Source organism: Topomyia yanbarensis, chromosome 2 (genome assembly GCF_030247195.1).
Source record: "Topomyia yanbarensis strain Yona2022 chromosome 2, ASM3024719v1, whole genome shotgun sequence".
Classification (NCBI taxonomy): Eukaryota; Metazoa; Arthropoda; class Insecta; order Diptera; family Culicidae; genus Topomyia; species Topomyia yanbarensis.
The window spans coordinates 103,839,607-103,854,848 of record NC_080671.1 but is presented as its reverse complement, the minus strand read 5'-3'; the positions used below and the strand labels follow the sequence as shown (position 1 = coordinate 103,854,848).

The following is a 15,242-nucleotide window of genomic DNA, read 5'->3' as shown; positions in this document are numbered from 1 at the left end:
ACGGAGTTCGAATGCTTACAATTCGGCTAGATAAACCTACCCCTTGCTTCGTTACCCTGCGACCTAGCTCGACCTGTGCTCAGACTACTCTGTGTCAATCTCTCACTTGTCACTTGCAATCAATCTGCACACTACGAGAAACCATGCGCTGGATTACCAAGGAAAAACATCCTACAAGAACCGAAAAAAATGCAGTGGCCTAGTTATCTTCAATTAAATCACACAAATTGTTGCCGAACTACTAACACATGTTGAACCATCAGCTAATTATCTGAATATTTTTTTTTATTTTTTTTACTTTTTAACGACATTTAATTAGTTAGAGATTGCTATGTAGAAGAATCTATGAAAATCTTACACCCATAGTACTTAAGTGAGAGTAAGGATGTGAAATGTTCAGATCGGAAAACTATAAGTGGTAGGGTCATCAGAAACAGGCTTAAAATCTTGCGGACTAATCTTTTGCCTTCTGCTGGCAGGAGTCAAGCTTAGACAGTGTTACTACGAATCACTCAAGCCTACCAACATGTCTCACAGACAGACTTGTCCCTCTTTACCGACCTAAATTATCTACAACAATAGCAAGCACATCTGAGACAACAAACAGTACCGTCGACAACAAGAGAGAAAACAAATAGCATTGTTTCACGATCATAATCTGCCAACTGAAGAAACAAACCTAAAAAATCAACAACCTACATGACAGTAGCAGTGATGACAGTATAGATGAAAGCGATAATCAAGGAAGCAGACCTTGTGGCTCTATCGGGCGATGCTGCAAATGCTCCTCCGCCGTGGAAAAGAATCTCCGCACGCACTGGTGAATTGCGTGTGAAGAATTCGACGGACACACATTACAGAATCTTTATTATTTCTTTGTTGTAAATATTTAAAAGACACACGGTTCTGTTTAGCTCACGCATCGAGCCGTGTCAAGTAAACGAATTGTTAAGAAAAAAATTAAAAGAGTCGACAACTAAACGATGTTCTTGATTTCAGAAGCTTGGTCGCGATTTCTAAATGTCTGTTCACATTATTTTATACATGAGATAACTATCGGATGATTCTAGCAGAGTAGCGTGATTTATGTTCAGGATTTCAGGACCTTAATCACGATTTTCGTAATTTGTATGTATTTTTCCGTGATATTCGTAATTTCTTTTCGCTTTATCGTAATATGTTATTTTTAAGTAATTATCAATTTTTTTCTCGGAGTTACCTGGCAATCTGAGTTGGATAGTAAAAGTTTTCTGTCTGGACATCACTCTGAATCTTATTAAATGAATAACGATGTTCCTAGTCTTAATTTTTCACTTATATCTACTGCTCGTGCCTATTACTGGCCTCTAGCAGCTGGACATAATTGTATTATATTTCATGAAAAAAAATGCATGGAACAAACGTGATACCATTAAGGGGTTATATATGTTGAGATGCGGGAAAAAAGGGAAAAGTTTGAATTTTTATAAAAGTATGTAGCCTAGGGCATTGCAAAAAAAATTTTTTTTTTGAATTCTCGAAGGCCCCCCCTCTCATATTGTGACAAATGTCAAAGCAAGCTCAGATGCCAAATTTCAAATCATTTGGACAATTTTAGACCCCCGCCCACATCGCTTGAAATTTTTTGAAATTGGTACTATGGGAAAATATGGAGGAAAAATACATAGAATGCTATAACTTTTGAAGTAGCAATCAGAAAATTACAATTTATACCTCTTTTGAAAGGAAATAATCTTAGTATCTGAATGAAGAAATTTTTGTTTCTAGGAAAATACGGGAAAGTATGGGTACTGGGTCATTTTGGCCCCAAAATCCCCTATTTTTAATGATTTTTCTGCTCCGTGATGCAAATCATTCATATTTTTTTAAGTTTTTCTAATGTGAAAAAATCTTAGAAATCGATCGGAACCCTTTTGACCTTAGTCCGAATACGAGAAGTTGGGGTTATAGGACATTTTGTCATTCATATTAAATTTTAACATTTTCTCATGCATATATCTCTATTATTCTTCAATCAATTTTCATAAAATGTAACTTGTTGAACGTGTAAAATTCTGAGGAATAAAACAAAAATAAAAACGTTAAAGGTAAAATTCAGAAACATCAAACTTTTTGATATTTACTCTACAAATCTCATTTTTGCCTTTCTCATATAAAGAAAGGCTATGCAATCACTGTAAAAATCGTCTTTTTAACGGAGGCCCGGAGGTCCGAGTGTCATACACCATTCGATTCAGTTCGTCGAGATCGGCAAATGTCTGTGTGTGTGTATGTATGTGTGTGTATGTGTGTGTGTGTATGTGTGTGTGTGTCATTCCTTCTGGTAACACTGTTGTGAATCAGTTTGTTTATTTTTGTTCGCGTATTTTGGATCGTTTTTTTGTGTATATTCAGTGATTTTTCATCTAGAATAGAGTTTGTGCCCTCGCCTAAGCTGCAGTTATTGATCAATTGACTCATAATTTGTGATTCTCGGTCGTGCGGTGACAATTGACAAACATTTTGTTCTCCCAAAGTGTCGTCGGTAGTGATAGAATCCTTGTGGTGAAACCGTGGATGCATATCGGGAAAGCTTATTCACGAAGTAGCTACTGTTGCCTACCTGTAGGCGATTCGCAATGGATTCGATCTGCCTGCAGTGCTCCGAGCCGGTAACCACTTTGAATCAGCTGAAATGCCAAGGATTCTGCGACAGAATCATGCATCTATCGTGTTCAACGCTCACTCGTCCAAAATTGGACATGATTAACGACTCAGCGAATATATTCTGGCTCTGCGACAGCTGTGTGGATTTGATGAAATCCTCCGCAGTGAATGCAGCTTTTACAGCATTGAGCGAAGCGTTCCGTTTGTTGACCGACACACATAAAACAGCGCTTGAAGCATTAAAGGCTGAAATGGAGAAAACCAGAAAATCAGTGGAATCCGCAACGACACTGCCTGCAACTCCCATATCATGGCCCGTTCCAAATAGAGCTGGAGCCAAACGTGCTCGCGAGACCGAGGATAATAAATCTCTTTCTAAATCCGATGTCCCCAGCCTAACGTGTGGCAAGAAAAAGGGTGATGTAGCAAAGGTACCCACAATCACTGTTCCACCCGCTACTAGTAAATGCTGGATTTATTTGTCGCGAATTGCCACCACCGTTTCTGAAGACGAGGTTGGTGCTATGGTTAAGGAGTGCCTTTCAACGGACGATCCGGTCGAAGTGAAGAAGTTAGTGAAAAAAGACGCAAATTTGAGCGGGCTTAATTTCATTTCTTTCAAAATTGGTGTTGACCCTAAACTTCGTGAAATGGCCCTCAATGCCGAAACTTGGCCGGATGGGATGTATTTCCGCGAGTTCATCGACTTTCGGCAAGAACGTACTAATGACGGGAAGCAGGGGTTTCGGAAAACACCTCGACTGGGATAAATCCATCGCAAATAGCAGTTATTTTAGACTACGCACCGACAATTCGCCTGTTGATCAACGGCAACCGGGACGCACCGTAGAAAGCAATATGGAATCCCCCAATCCTCCCAGCACAGTCGTGCCTCTCGCAGTCAGCAGTATCTTCAGTCGTCCCGGCCCTGTGTCTGGGAATGGAGAGGGGGACTTCCAAATTGCCCTCTTTGGCAAGTATTTTAAAAATAATTTTGATGAATCAACCGTTTTTCCTGATGGAACTGCTTGTTCTAGCTCGAATGCTTCCGACTGTCAATTAATAAGTCAACGATGTCAGCCGTCAGCTGGAAACCTCCTGAGGAGCACTCCAACTTCCATCACGGGTGCTACCAATTCATGCAGTTCACCCGCGCCTTCTGCTGTTAGCAGTCATTCCAGTCGCCCCGGTGTGCTTTCCAGACGACGGAATCAAGGAGTGCCGGTCAGCCTTTCGTGTCTAAAATCGTCACCCATCCACTTATACTATCAAAATGTGGGTGGCATGAATTCCTGTGCAAATACCTATCGCCTAGCTACCTCGGACTGCTGTTACGACATTATCGCATTGACAGAAACATGGCTAAATGAGCAGACCCTTTCCAGCCAGGTGATTTGCTCTGACTACGAGGTTCTCAGATGTGACCGGAGTCCTCTCAACAGCCACAAATCCTCCGGAGGCGGTGTTTTGCTCGCTGTGCGTCGTGGATTAAAAGTTCAACATATAACAAATGATGCTTGGAGCAGCATCGAACAAGTATGGGCAGCGATAAAATTGGGAAATCGAACATTATATATATGTGTGGTTTATTTCCCTCCCGATAAAATTCGCGACTCTGCACTAGTTGATTCTCATTCTGAATCATTGACTTCTGTTGTTGCGATGGCGCAACCCACTGACGAAATCATGATCCTCGGCGATTTCAACCTTTCTACAATAAAGTGGCGTTCCATTCATAACGGATTTCTACAACCCGACCCAGACGAATCAGTTTTTCATCCTGGCAGCTTTACTCTTCTGGATGGCTATAGCACGGCTACACTTCTGCAGATTAACAGCACAACGAACGAGAACGACCGGATTTTAGATCTATGCTTCGTTAATGCCAGAGATCAATCGCCGCATATTTCCACCGCCCTCGCCCCGCTAGTAAAGTATGTTCGCCACCATCCGCCTCTTCATCTTACACTCCAGGACGTACCGCCTATGAAGTTTTCGAGCCACGCGCCCACCGTGTGTTACAATTATAAGCGGGCCGACTATAGCAGCATTTTGAATATTTTACAAAGTATTAACTGGGATTCTGTGCTAAGTAAGGATGATGTGAACTCCGCCGCTGAAACGTTCTGCCATATAATGAGCTACCTTATCGATCGTCATGTCCCAAAGTGTAATCAACGAAGTGATCAATCCCCCTGGCAGACAGCCGAGCTACGTCAGCTAAAAACTGCGAAAAGAGCAGCATTACGAAAGTTTACCAAACGCCGTACCTTGTCACTGAGAGCTTATTATGTAAGGCTCAATAACGATTTTAAAAAACTGAACAGTTTTTGTTTTTCAAACTATCAACGAAAAATGCAACGTAAGCTTAAGTCGGATCCTAAATCGTTTTGGAGATACGTCAATGACCAGCGGAAAGAAACCGGCTTGCCTTCTGCAATGTTTTTGAATGGCGAAGCTGGTCATGATTCACAAGCCATATGCAAATTGTTCGCCTCTAAATTTGCGAGTGTGTTCGTCAGTGAGACATTGTCCTCGCAGCAGATTGACGTTGCAGCTAGCGGCGTGGCCCAACTCGAACGGTCAGTGAATGAGATTCGTGTAGAGCACTCGGATATTGTATCAGCAGCATCCAAGCTTAAAGCATCGTCATCTCCCGGGCCAGATGGTGTCCCTGCTGTGTTTTTGAAAAAGTGTATATCTGGTTTGGTGGAACCACTCTGTCAACTATTCAAAATGTCACTGACAACCGCGATTTTTCCTCAATTGTGGAAAGCAGCTTTCATCTTTCCTGTCCACAAAAAAGGTGATAAGAGGAACATTGACAATTATAGAGGAATTTCTGCGCTCTGTGCCATTTCCAAGCTCTTTGAGTTAGTCGTGGTGGAGTCAGTGTTTTTTCACTGTAAGGAATATATTTCTAAAGACCAACATGGATTCATGCCGAATCGATCGACGTCGACGAATCTACTATCTCTAACCTCTTTTGTGTCCGAAGGGTTCGATGCGAGTCAACAAACTGATGTTATATATACTGACTTATCTGCAGCTTTTGACAAAATCAATCACGATATCGCAATCGCTAAATTGGAAAAACTTGGCTTCAGTGGATCACTCCTGCGATGGTTCCAATCCTATCTCGTTGGCCGTCAACTCAGTGTGAACATAGGTGATGCATACTCCAAACTATTCTCCGCAACGTCTGGAATTCCGCAAGGAAGTCATCTCGGACCTTTGATATTCACTCTCTATTTCAACGATGTAAACTATCAGCTGAAAGGGCCACGGTTGTCGTATGCAGATGACCTGAAAATTTTCAACAGAATTAAGAGCCGAACGGACGCACTTTATTTGCAGCAGCAATTTGACACTTTCAGCAGATGGTGTGAAAACAACCGAATGAATCTGAATCCGGCGAAATGTTCTGTGATATCGTTCTCCAGAAAAAAGGATCCCATTGAGTTTGAATATAACTTGTCTGGAGCTCTTGTTTCCCGGGTGAGCTGCGTTAAGGATCTTGGAGTGCTGTTAGATTCGAAACTTACATTTAAGAATCACATTTCGTATGTTGTTGGTAAAGCATCGCGAAGCCTGGGCTTCATCTTCCGTACGGCTAAATCCTTCACAGACATTTATTGTCTCAAAAGCCTCTACTGCTCTTTAGTGCGCTCCACGCTGGAGTATTGTTCGTCAGTCTGGAACCCGAATTACATGAACAGCAGCGATCGAATTGAAGGCGTTCAACGAAAATTTATACGGTATGCTCTTCGACGCCTGCCTTGGCGCGATCCTTTTCGTCTACCAAGCTACGAGAGTCGGTGTCAACTCATCCAGCTCGATACCCTTCAGCGCCGTAGAGAAACTGCAAGAGCCTTATTCATCTCTGATCTTCTGTCAGGACGCATCGATTCTCCAGATTTATTAGAGCGAGTCAACATCCAAGCAAGGTCCAGAACGTTACGCGGAAACGTTCTTCTGAGAGTGCCGTTTCGACGAACTATTCAAACAGCTAATGCCGCTATCACGGGACTACAACGCCTCTTCAATCGTGTGTCGCACCTGTTCGACTTTCATTTGTCTCGGATAACTTTAAGAAAGCGATTCCTGCAGTTTTTTAAATGTAATTAATTTAAGTTTCCATCATTGGGGCCGAGTGCGGCCTGTTGATGCGTGCGATAAATAAATAAATAAATAAATTTAAACTCACACAATTTTCTCAGAGATGGCTGAACCGATTTTCGCAAACTTAGTTTCATATGAAAGGTATAACGCTCCCATAAGCTGCTATTGAATTTTTAGTTTATCCGACTTCCGGTTCCGGAGTTACGGGTTGAAGAGTGCAGTCACACAGCAAATTCCCATATAAACTGGTACCACCATGATGTTCAAATGATGTAAAACATATTAAAATTGATGTAACATTACTCTAGTTTGCGGGTCTGGATCACTAATGATGAATCAAAGCAGCTTTGACCACATTGGCCACCTATGACAGTTCATGACGCCCCCGGGGAACCCGCCAAGTTCCTAAGCTAATATCACACCCATTCCCCAACGAATTCTCTACCGATTTTTACAAACTTGATTTCAAATAAAAGATACAGTAATACCATTGACAGCTGCTGAATTTCATTCTGTTCTGACCCTTGCTTCCGGAGTTACAGGGGTGTTAGTAAGGATACACTGGAATTTCCCATATAAATCGGTACAATCGTAATACCTCAGAGGCTAAAAACTATTGAAATGGTCACCAAATTACTTCTAATCGCAGATCTAGATCACTGATTGCCAATCAAACATTCTTTGAATATATTGTCCACTATCGACGATTCCGGAAGTCCGGAATTCCGGGCATATTCCACAAATAAAGTCACATTGGTTCTTCGGTGATGACTGAACCGATTTTCTCAAACCAAGTCTCAAATGGAAGGCAAAATATGCAGCTGAGTATTGCATCAGAGCCCCTCCGCCCCCCCCCCCGCCTTGCCCTTACATCTCTCTCCTTCATCACTACCGTCCCCTTGGACCACCCTCACGCCCGCATTTCCTTCATCCACCCCGTATACCAAAATAAGATGAAGGATTTCTGACGCATCCTCCACTCCCACTCTACTAACCCCCCATTCCCTCCACTTTTAAACCCATTCCACCAACATTTCAAAATATAATCACATGAAGATAACATTGAGCTCATGCTGATTAAGCTAATTAAATACTATTCTTTTGCCTTTCTCATATAGAAAGGTTACGCAATTGCTCCAAAAACCGACTTTCTAACCGAGGCCCGGAGGGCCGAGTCTCATATAACATTCGACTCAGTTCGCCGAGATCGCAAAATATTTGTGTGTATGTATGTGTGTATGTATGTATGTATGTATGTATGTATGTATGTATGTATGTATGTATGTATGTATGTATGTATGTATGTATGTATGTATGTATGTATGTATGTATTTGTGTGTATGTGTGTGTATGTGACCAAAAATGTCACTCATTTTTCTCAGAGATGGCTGAACCGATTTTGACAAACTTAGTCTCAAATGAAAGGTGCAACGTTCCCATAGGCTGCTATTGAATTTCTAATGGATCCGACTTCCGGTTCCGGAACTACAGGGTGATAAGTACGAACACGCAGAAAATGTCGATTTTAATAAATTCTGCAATGAATGTATAAAGGTGAAATTTTTTCCAAAATATGACCACAACTGCTTCGTTTTGTAGTATTAGGTCACTAACATCCATTCAAAGCCTATTTGGCCACATTGGCCACCGTCCTCAGTTCCGGAAGCCCCGGCGGAAGTATCTAAATTCAGAATAACATTCACATCGGTTTCTCGGAGATGGCTAGACCAATTCGACTAAACTTGGCCTCAAATGAAAGGTATTGCGTCCCCGTAAATGGCTATTTAATTTCATCCCGATCCGACTTCCGGTTCCGGAGTTACAGGTTGTGGCGTGCGATCACATAGCAAATTGTGATTCAAACCGATACTCCGATGAAAGCAAAAAAGGTAAAAATTTCGCTAAAATGTCTCTCAAACAACTTAAATTTGCTGTTCTAGGTCACCGACGGCCAACCAAACTTTCGTTGACTACATTGACCACCATAGACGGTTCCGGAAGTGCCCGGGAAAAGCGGCCATCTTTCCAAATTTATGAACTCACATCAGTTTCCCGGAAATGGTTGGGCCGATTTTCACAAACTTAGTCCCAAATGATAGCTATAATATCCCCACAGATGTCTATAAAATTTCGTACGGGTCGCTTATATGGTTCCGGAAATATAGACTAAACCTCATGAAATTTCAGAAATCGAATTCGTATTTTTGATGCCAAACATCTTTAAAATGCATGAAACGTCGAGATTTTATGTTATCTCGAAAAAATTTTGCCTTTCTCATATAAAGAAAGGCTATGCAATCACTGTAAAAATCGACTTTTTAACCGAGGCCCGGAGGGCCGAGTATCATACACCATTCGATTCAGTTCGTCGAGATCGGCAAATGTCTGTGTGTGTATGTATGTGTGTGTGTATGTGTGTGTGTATGTGTGTGTGTGTCATTTAAACTCCACAATTTTCTCAGAGATGGCTGAACCGATTTTCGCAAACTTAGTTTCATCTGAAAGGTATAACGCTCCCATAAGCTGCTATTGAATTTTTAGTTGATCCGACTTCCGGTTCCGGAGTTACGGGTTGAAGAGTGCGGTCACACAGCAAATTCCCATATAAACTGGTACCACCATAATGTTCAAATGATGTAAAACATATTAAAATTGATGTAACATTACTCTAGTTTGCGGGTCTGGATCACTAATGATCAATCAAAGCAGCTTTGACCACATTGGCCACCTATGACGGTTCATGACGCCCTCGGGGAACCCGCCAAGTTCCTAAGCTAATATCACACCCATTCCACAACGAATTCTCTACCGATTTTTACGAACTTAATTTCAAATGAAAGATACAGTAATGCCATTGACTGCTGCTGAATTTCATTCGGTTCTGGCTTTTGCTTCCGGAGTTACAGGGGTGTTAGTAAGGATACACTGGAATTTCCCATATAAATCGGTACAATCGTAATACCTCAGAGGCTAAAAACTATTGAAATGGTCACCAAATTACTTCTAATCGCAGATCTAGATCACTGATTGCCAATCAAACATTCTTTGAATATATTGTCCACTATCGACGATTCCGGAAGTCCGGAATTCCGGGCATATTCCACAATTAAAGTCACATCGGTTCATCGGTGATGACTGAACCGATTTTCTCAAACCAAGTCTCAAATGGAAGGCAAAATATGCAGTTGAGTATTGCGTAGCCGCCCCTTCCCCCCCCCCCCTCCCCACCTTGCCCTTACACCTCCCTCCTTCATCACTCCCCTCTTCTTGGATCACCCTCACGCCCAGATTTCCTTCATCCACCCCGTATACCGAAATAAGATGAAGGATTTCTGACGCATCCTCCACACCCACTGTACTAAACCCCCATTCCCTACACGTTCAAACGCATTCCACCAACCTTTGCAAATTATAATCACATGAAGATAACATTGAACTCATGCTTATTAAGCTAATTAAATATTATTCTTTTGCCTTTCTTATATAGAAAGGTTATGCAATTGCTCCAAAAACCGACTTTCTAACCGAGGCCCGGAGGGCCGAGTCTCATATAACATTCGACTCAGTTCGCCGAGATCGCAAAATATCTGTGTGTATGTATGTGCGTATGTATGTATGTGTGTATGTGTATGTGTGTATGTATGTGTGTGTATGTGCGGATTTGTTAACAAAATGTCCACATCGGTTACTCGGAGATGGCTGAACCGATTTTTACAAACTAAGATTCAAATGAAAGGTATAATATTCCCATAGGTTGCTATTGAATTTCATTTTCAACCGACATCTTGTTCCGAATTACGAGTTGAAGAGTATGGTTACAAAACAAAATTTGTTGATTTTTCCAAATCGGTTTCTCGGAATTTTCTGAACCGATTTTGACAAACTTAATTTTAAATGAAAGGTCCATCAGCTGCTGTTGAATTTTGTGTGGATCCGAGTTCTGGTCCTGAATTACAGGGTGATACGTACGATCACGCAGCAAATCCCGATTCTAACGAATTCTGCGATGAATGTAAAAAGGTGATTTTTTTCCAAAATGTAAACACAACTGTTGAATTTGTAGATCTAGGTCCCCAACAGTCATTCAAAGTCTCTTTGGCCACACTGGCCACCATCGACGGATCCGGAAGCATCCAAAGTCAGAATAACGGTTATATTGGTTTCTCGAAAATGGCTAGATTTGCTCAACTTAGTCTCAAATGAAAGGTGTTGCGTCCCCAGAAACTGATATTAAATTCCATCTCCATCCGACTTCCAGCACCGGAGTTACGGGTTGTGGAGGTCGATCACATAGAAAACTCCGATTCAAACCGATACCGCAATGAATGCAAAAAGGTGCTCTTATATATACTTACCATGTGTAATAAGAATGGAAAACATTTCCATAATGTTATATTGTACGAACCAGCTATTAAATCATAGTTTGGAGAAATGAGAAAGGCACAATTGCACCTCTAGGTGGATTAAAACAGGTTTTTCAATTTGATATCAATTTAGCTGTTTTTTCTTTTACAAAATTTTAGACCTCGAATAGTGATTTTTTCTTGTATATTTGTCATGTCATGTATAATAATAAAATGTAATATATTCATTTGAAAGCTTTTAATGAATATAAACAACGCAAACATTCACGTGTTCATGATTGAGAAAGGCACAATTGCACCGCTAGGTGGATTAAAATAGGTTTTTTTTTATAAAAATCGACTTTTTGGGACTTTGCCGATTTCACACCTTTTTGCCTTTCTCAATAGAAAGGTATTACAATTGCTCTGAAAACCGACTTTTTAACGGAGGGCCGAGTGACATATACCATTCGATTCAGTTCGTCGAGTTCGGCAAATGTCTGTGTGTGTATGTATGTGTGTGTATGTGTGTGTGTGTATGTGCGTCTGTGTGTGTACGCGAACACAATCTCACTCACTTTTCTCAGAGATGGATGAACCGATTTTTACAAACTTAGTCCCAAATGAAAGGTGCAACGTTCCCATAGGCTGCTATTGAATTTCTAATGGATCCGACTTCCGGTTCCGGAATTACAGGGTGATGAGTACGATCACGCAGAAAATGTCGATTTTAAGAAATTCTGCAATGAATGTATAATGGTGAATTTTTTTCCAAAATGTGACCACAACTGCTTCGATTTGTAGTACTAGGTCATTAACAGCCATTCAAAGTCTCTTTGGTCACATTGGCCACCATCATCGGTTCCGGAAGCCCCGGCGGAAGTATCTAAATTCAGAATAACAGTCACATCGGTTTCTTGGAGATGGCTAGACCGATTCGGCTAAACTTGGTCTCAAATGAAAGGTATTGCGTCCCCGTAAATGGCTATTTAATTTCATCCCGATCCGACTTCCGGTTCCGGAGTTACAGGCCTGGGCGTGCGATCACATAGCAAATTGTGATTCAAACCGATACTCCGATGAAAGCAAAAAAGGTAAAAATTTCGCTAAAATGTCTCTCAAACAACTTAAATTTGCTGTTCTCGGTCACCGACGGCCAACCAAACTTTCGTTGACTACATTGACCACCATAGATGGTTCCGGAAGTGCCCGGGAAAAGCGGCCACCTTTCAAAATTTACGAACTCACATCAGTTTCCCGGAAATGGTTTGGCCGATTTTCACAAACTTAGTCCCAAATGATAGCTATAATATCCCCACAGATAGCAAAAAAAATTTGACGACGATTCACTTTTTTGGATTTTGGCACATTTTTGCCTATCTCATATAGAAACGTTATCACTCACTCTGAAAATCGTCAACCTAATCCCGGCCAAATTTTTTTGACTCGCATAAGGTTTCTGGATTTTAATAGGGGCGCAGTTGATGGTTTACGGAGAAGGGTTACACCCCCCTCTAATGTTCACTCCCCTCAGACCACCACCCCATCCAACCCTCATACCCTTCCCTTTCAACCCCATCATCTTTAAACCACCACTGAATCACAAAGCATACCAATTTAAGCTGGGGAGTCGTTCGTTCATGGGACTTTCGCCCTCCTCACATACCCACCCCCGCATGACAAAATGAGTTAGCAAGCAGATAACATTGATCTAATGCTGATTAGGTTAATAAAGTATGTTATTTTTTTTGTTTCAAGTGTTTCACCGTCGACACGTAGCTCATCAAGTTCGTGGCTGGCAAGCCATTGTGTATAAGTGCAAAGTGTACTATGGATGTAATGGACATTTCCATAATTATGTTGAACATAAAAAGCCTCCGTGCCGTAGTTTAGAGAAATGAGAAAGGCACAATTGCACCACTAGGTGGATTAAAACAGGTTTTTTACATTAGAAAAACTACAAAATATGTATGATTTGCATCACGGAGCAGAAAAATCATTGAAAATAGGAGATTTTGGGGCAAAAATGACCCAGTGCCCCACTTTCCCGTTTTTTCTTAGAAACAAAAATATATCCATTCAAATGCTAAGATTATTTCCTTCCAAAAGAGGTATAAATTGTAATTTTCTGATTGCTACTTCAAAAATTATAGCATTCTATGTATTTTTCCTCCATATTTTACCATAGCACCAATTTCAAAAAAAATCAAGCGAAGTGGGCGGGGGTCTAAAATTGTCCAAATGATGTGAAATTTGCATCTGAGCTTACTTTGACATTTGTCACAATATGAGAGGGGGGGCTTCGAGAATTCAAAAAAAAATTTTTTTGCGATGCCCTACCGGGGAAGTGAAATTCGAAACTTATCTAAACCGACAAACGCGAACAATTTACTGAAAACGATACGGACAGTTGGTGCACATTATGCTTTGTCAAAACAAAGCACTCAACAGTGAATATGAGTCGATTTGGCAAGTTTCTAGCCAGTGCTAAATATTGATAATCGGAGAGTTACAAAAGGTTTCAAAGTGTTAAAATTTACTTCTTGTTAAAAGTGCCCTAAAATGTCGAGCTTTGATTCAAATGTATGTCTGGTTTCTTATTCATGAGTAATTCCACGAAGATCCGTCCGAAAAATTTTAAAATCGTAACCAACCATCTTAGATTACAATAAAACTTTACACATTTCACCGGTATGGAAGATTAAATACTAAGATTATTTTGACTCAAGAGCATTTTTTAAAAGGGCGTAGACATTTCTACGTGCATAAATTTAAAAAAAATGTTCTATTATTGTATTTTATACAGCAAAACTTTCTGAGAACGAGTTATAGGGAATGAATATTTCTGCACGAAATAAATATACACCGAAAAAAATATTGTCATTTTTCAAAAAAACAAAAATTTGTGTTCAAAATTTATTGTATTGCAAAAAAACCCATTTTGTCTAATTTTTGCCTTTCTCATATAGAAATAGTGTTTTTAAAGTAAAATTTAAAATATCTCGAGAACTACTACATTTCAGAAAATTTTTGTTAGGAGCATTTTGATTTAAAATTAGAATTAGATTAGAAATTAGAATTAGATTAGAAATTAGAATTAGAATTAGAACGTTTAGAATCATATTCAAAAATAAAATTGAATTTTTGTGAAATGCATTTTGATTTAAAATGATACTTAGAATTATATTCTGTAATAAAATTACAGTTTTGTATGTCAATCAGTATGGAATTTCAAACATGTATGAAGTTATTGTCAGAAAAACTTTTTTACCGATAAGTTCTCCATCATACAATCACATTCAAAATGTTTCTTTTCACTTTAGGTTTTTGTTGACAAAATATAAAAAAATTGACAAAATGTGTTTTTTGCAATATAAATTTTTAACACAAATTTTAGTTTTTATGAAAAATAACATATTTTTTCAGTGTATATTTTTTTCGGGCAGAAATATTCATTCCTTGTAACTCGTTCTCAGAAAGTTTAGCTGTATAAAATACAACAACCGAACAAAATTTTTTTGAAAGTGATGCACGTAGAAATGTCTACGTCCTTCTAAAAACTTGCTCTTGTATAAAAACATTGCAATTGGCCGAGAAAATCAAGGAGAATCATAAACCAAACTCAACTTCAAATTTTCGTTCGAATCGACGATGGCCATATTTTGTGGTCGGTCGATTTCTCATGGAATCCCTCTCATGGTCTAGTTTCTCATGAAGCAAATCCCAGGTTAGTGTGAAAGCACTCACCCTAATCAGATTCCAACTAATGTTTTAACTGAGATACAATGTCAAAATCACCGTTCGAGGGAAAATATAGTATATTATACTATATAGGATGACCATACATCCTGGTTTCCCAGGACATGTTTTGGTTTGGAAATGACTGTCCTGGTGTCCTAAAATGTCGAGGAAAACGCTTAAATTGTCCTGGTTTTATTCTTCAGACAAATTTTTTTGTTATTCACTTATTCACTGTGGTCCAGGTCACAGTTACGGCCGACCGCAACCATAACTGCAATGTGAACACGAGGGGGAAAATTATCTCCCAATCAGAGTACGAAAAACAAAATCTAAAGTACTCGAATCTCTCAATTGTACTTTGGAAAATTTCTGGCAGTCGGCAGATATCCG

At 40.0% G+C, this 15,242-nt stretch overlaps 2 protein-coding genes across 8 annotated transcripts in view; one reads left to right on the top strand and one right to left on the bottom strand.

Moving 5' to 3' along the window:
- LOC131679053 (uncharacterized) overlaps positions 1-15,242 on the bottom strand; it is a 402,206-nt gene that overhangs the window by 192,824 nt on the left and 194,140 nt on the right. The gene's annotated exons all lie outside the window — the stretch shown is intronic.
- On the top strand, positions 2,619-3,416 carry LOC131679636 (uncharacterized). Its single transcript, XM_058960367.1, has one exon. It carries the CDS (start codon positions 2,619-2,621, stop codon positions 3,414-3,416), a length of 798 nt encoding a protein of 265 aa, XP_058816350.1.